At 39.6% G+C, this 3,786-nt stretch overlaps 2 protein-coding genes across 2 annotated transcripts; both read left to right on the top strand.

The window, feature by feature from the left end:
- Positions 1-182: 182 nt before the first annotated feature.
- On the top strand, positions 183-1,865 carry rsl24d1 (ribosomal L24 domain containing 1). The gene is made up of 6 exons (XM_088379490.1): positions 183-348; positions 829-942; positions 1,028-1,100; positions 1,234-1,297; positions 1,411-1,496; positions 1,602-1,865. Exons 1-6 carry the CDS (start codon positions 268-270, stop codon positions 1,676-1,678), a joined length of 495 nt encoding a protein of 164 aa, XP_088235616.1. The 5' UTR covers positions 183-267; the 3' UTR covers positions 1,679-1,865.
- Positions 1,866-2,156: 291 nt separating this feature from the next.
- Positions 2,157-3,559, top strand: LOC148396081 (cAMP-regulated phosphoprotein 19-A-like). The gene is made up of 3 exons (XM_088379491.1): positions 2,157-2,326; positions 2,753-2,872; positions 2,963-3,559. Exons 1-3 carry the CDS (start codon positions 2,276-2,278, stop codon positions 3,131-3,133), a joined length of 342 nt encoding a protein of 113 aa, XP_088235617.1. The 5' UTR covers positions 2,157-2,275; the 3' UTR covers positions 3,134-3,559.
- Positions 3,560-3,786: the final 227 nt, after the last annotated feature.

Below are 3,786 nucleotides of genomic sequence, written 5' to 3'. Positions count from 1 at the left end.
TTCTTGGGAAAAAAACATCTTGTTGTTTCCTTGTCTACTTGATCTACTTTATAACCGTTTGAAAACTTAAATAGATTTGAATGTATGTCGTATTATAGTAGCACATCTGTCTGTCTCGGTGTGATTAACAGTTGTTGAGCGAAATATGTCCAGCAGGGGGCAGTACATTTTAGCATCAACACTTTCAGTAACTGCCAAAGCGGAAGTAGAAAGAAGTGTCCGGTCTTATTGTTGTCACACGTAGCACGCCGTACATCTGGCGTGAAGATGCGCATCGAAAAGTGTTATTTCTGCTCGGGTCCGGTGTACCCAGGACATGGAGTTATGTTTGTGCGGAATGACTGCAAGGTATGTCACATTTTTGTTCGTCAAAAATCAAGTAATTTAGCGTTTCAACGTTCTGTCCGTCGTCTGTGGTGGGCTAATGCTAACGTGTTCACGTGGATGAGAGTGACGAAACATTCTGTTCTAAATTTGAGCGAAAACAAACATAAAAAAGACTGATAAGGAGGAGATTGATTTGGACCTGTCTTAATGTGGATTTCTTGTGGGCTGTTAACCTTAGCTCTTGCCACGGTATTGTTTTGATGCTGCCCAGGCATTTAACAAACGGAAGCTACTTGCGTATTGGCATTTCGCGTGGAGTGAGCGCCTCTTAAAGGTTAACTAGTGGAACTTACCCTGACAGCTTAACGTTACTGCAGCAAAATCACGCCGAAATAATATCAAAACCATGTACAAACCAGAAGAGTAGCTTCACTATGATATTTATGCGCCTAAAATAAGTCTGGGTTTTTTTACTGACTGTTTCCCCGCACACAATTTTAGACCTTCAGATTCTGCAAATCAAAATGCCACAGGAATTTCAAGAAGAAGCGTAACCCCAGAAAGACCAGATGGACCAAAGCATTCCGTAAGGCAACTGGAAAGGAATTGACAGTGGTAAGTTAGTATTTAAAAAATGTTTTAAAAAATACTATGCAAGTGTAGTATGATTCTTTCATCATCCATTGTGTGTGTTTTTCAGGATAACTGTTTGGAGTTTGAGAAACGCAGAAATACTCCTGTTAAATATAACCGGGAGATATGGGATAAGACAGGTATGGCACTTTTTTGGGAAGAAAATTTTGAATAATTGACACATTCTTGCTTCATTTTTGATAGAGCTTTTCTGTTGGATTGGACAAGAATATTTTATCTGTGCCAATTAACATTTGTGTGTCCATTTTACAGTGGAAGCAATAAAGAAAGTGGAAGAAATAAAACGAAAACGGCAGGCCAGATACATCATGAACAGGTGAGCACTTGTTAATTGTCAGACGTTAATGTCATTTATCTGACTTTTCCTTTGTACTTTTCCTATCCAACTTAAAATGAAATCGAGCATTGCGTGTTCTCTCCACTTTTCAGATTAAAGAAGGGCAAAGAATTGGAAAAGGAAGAGGTCATCAAGGAAGTGAAGAAGAATATTCACCTCATCAAAGCTCCACACGCAGGTACATTTTCAGTTGAAGTATTGAAAACTCTTTTGGGATAAATCCCAGATTGACTCGCTGTTGTATTTAGTCAAATTGAGACAAATCTTTTGTTTGTCTTTACAGGAAAACCCAAACAAATGGAGGAGAAAATGATGCAGAAATTACAAGAGGATGTGGAGATGGGAGAAGAGGACATTTAAATGTGCTGGTTTTGTGTGACTACAATTATTTCTACAAAAGAAATGCTTCCTGCCTTGGATTCACTGTTAAGTGCTGTACACTTGCTCTTACGTGTATGCTTTAGTTCATTCTACCCTTTGCATAACATTACCATAACTTTATTGCAGTAAAGACAACAAACGACAGAATAAACACTTTTCATTGTTAAAAAAAAAAAAAAAAAAAAAAAAAAACAAGCATTGGTGCTGTTTCATTTTTTGTGTGTGTTTAACAGTTGTCATGATGACGGTCACATTCTACTACTGCACATATTTTTAAAGGCAGAAATTACAAATGATTCCACACATTATAATTCAGTTTTAGACCCCATCACTATGTTGACGTGATGCTAACAATTTTATTTTATTCCACTAGTTCTTATCGGGCAGTTCAATTTAAGTAACGGGTCGATAGACAAGATCAAACGATGGACGCTCGGGTTATTGGAGTATCTGGGATCGATTGCGTAACCTTGCAGCCCAGCAGGCGTCAGAGCACATAAGGCGCTTGCTCCTCTTGCTACTGCTGTAGTAAAGGGACACTTCCGCCTACTCAGGGTCCATCGTCTAGCTTTTACAATGAGCACAATGTCCGACGAGGCCGAAGGAACGAAAGCATTGGAAGAACAGGTAATATTTTTGTTTTGGTTAAATAAAATATTTGATCAGGGTATGGTGTTTAGGCCTCCGTAGTTGGGCTTTCACGGCTAGTGCAACCAAAGGGATGCTATTGCCAAGTTAGTCAAATCAGTTAGCTGGCAACTTTATATTAAAAAAAACAAAATACAAGTGGAAAAAATTCCACCGTGATGCTACGCGTACCACTTGCCATTCATAAATGGTGGTGTCCGCTATTGTTCCAAATGCTGCGTGTCGAATGTGCTTGGCAGGTTAAAACGCATTTCCTCGAAGAAATGTATGCAATTTTCAAAAGTAATTGCAAACACTTGCCAGAATTGTTGTCGCCTTTAGATCTTTCTGTTGTAGATTTTGGTTTGAACTTCTCTTCATTTTACCATCGGTGTAGAAGTTTGACTTTATACTTGGTTTCGACAGGAACTGGATGATACAGTTGTTAGTCCAGAGAAAGCAGAGGCCAAATTGAAAGCCAGGTATGGCAGTCTTGGAGCCAAACCCGGAGGATCGGATTTCCTGAGAAAAAGACTTCAGAAAGGGGTTACTATCGCAATTACAGCCCTCTATCTCAATAACAGCCCTCTATCTCATTAAATCAACATTTTAAGATCCTTGTTTTTGTTCACACAGCCCAAGTATTTTGATTCTGGAGACTACAACATGGCCCAGGACAAAATAAAGAAAAAGCAGTTGCCTTCAGTCCTGACGGAGAAGTCCGAGATCACCGGCGGTCACATCCCGACGCCTCAGGACCTGCCTCAGAGGAAGACCACCATTGTGACAAGCAAACTGGCTAACTGAACAGCTTTATTATCATTCCCAGCTATAAGTGAAACATATTCCTGCTTTCAGATATGTGCCTCAGTTGAATTGTTTAAGGACAAATCCTCATGTGGCGTCATCCTTTTGTTTTATTCATCAAATGTTTTTCCCCACGCTTACTATATAACAGTCATTCTTTCAAAGTACTCACAGACCGGTTGCATACAATTGTTAATGGGTTTTGTTGACGATGGTCTGCGAAGACTTGAAGCGTGGTCTCCGGATCACCCAACTTCCCAAATGGCCTTAATTGAAGTAAACTGTATTTCTTTAGCAATATTTGATGTCAGATTCGCTTGAGTCATCTTGGAGTTTGACTTGAGTCGATTTGGATTTTATTGAAGGAAGGTGTGCATGTGCACTCTGTGCCTTTTGTTTTGTAAATAAAATATTTTTTGCACAATATTCCTATTTGTTGGTTGGTTTAGTGATGTTTTTGGGCTGTTGCTGGGCAACATAGGCTTATTAATTCCTCTGGAGTTGAGGTCTGGAGACTGGCTCGGCACTCCAGATCTTTGAAATGCTTCTTTCATAGGAACGCACTCATTCGACCTCATGTTGGTCTCATCCACATGCATTTTTGTAGGTAAATCAAGGGGAGAACAAACAACTGTTAGTACGTAAAGTGTACC

The sequence above is a fragment of the Syngnathus floridae genome, chromosome 6 (genome assembly GCF_059516105.1).
Source record: "Syngnathus floridae isolate MCC-2025c chromosome 6, RoL_Sflo_1.0, whole genome shotgun sequence".
In the NCBI taxonomy this organism is placed as follows: domain Eukaryota; kingdom Metazoa; phylum Chordata; class Actinopteri; order Syngnathiformes; family Syngnathidae; genus Syngnathus; species Syngnathus floridae.
The sequence above is the reverse complement of the archived record's forward strand: the minus strand, read 5'-3'. Positions and strand labels throughout refer to the sequence as shown.

Bases quoted from the DNA above. Each gene is read 5' to 3' on its own strand.
- rsl24d1 (XM_088379490.1), top strand. From the start codon at position 268: ATGCGCATCGAAAAGTGTTATTTCTGCTCGGGTCCGGTGTACCCAGGA. The intron at 349-828 runs GTATGTCACATT...ACACAATTTTAG, and splicing joins TTGTGCGGAATGACTGCAAG to ACCTTCAGATTCTGCAAATC. The intron at 1,497-1,601 runs GTACATTTTCAG...TTGTCTTTACAG, and splicing joins CATCAAAGCTCCACACGCAG to GAAAACCCAAACAAATGGAG.
- LOC148396081 (XM_088379491.1), top strand. From the start codon at position 2,276: ATGAGCACAATGTCCGACGAGGCCGAAGGAACGAAAGCATTGGAAGAA. The intron at 2,327-2,752 runs GTAATATTTTTG...TGGTTTCGACAG, and splicing joins CGAAAGCATTGGAAGAACAG to GAACTGGATGATACAGTTGT. The intron at 2,873-2,962 runs GTTACTATCGCA...TTGTTCACACAG, and splicing joins GAAAAAGACTTCAGAAAGGG to CCCAAGTATTTTGATTCTGG.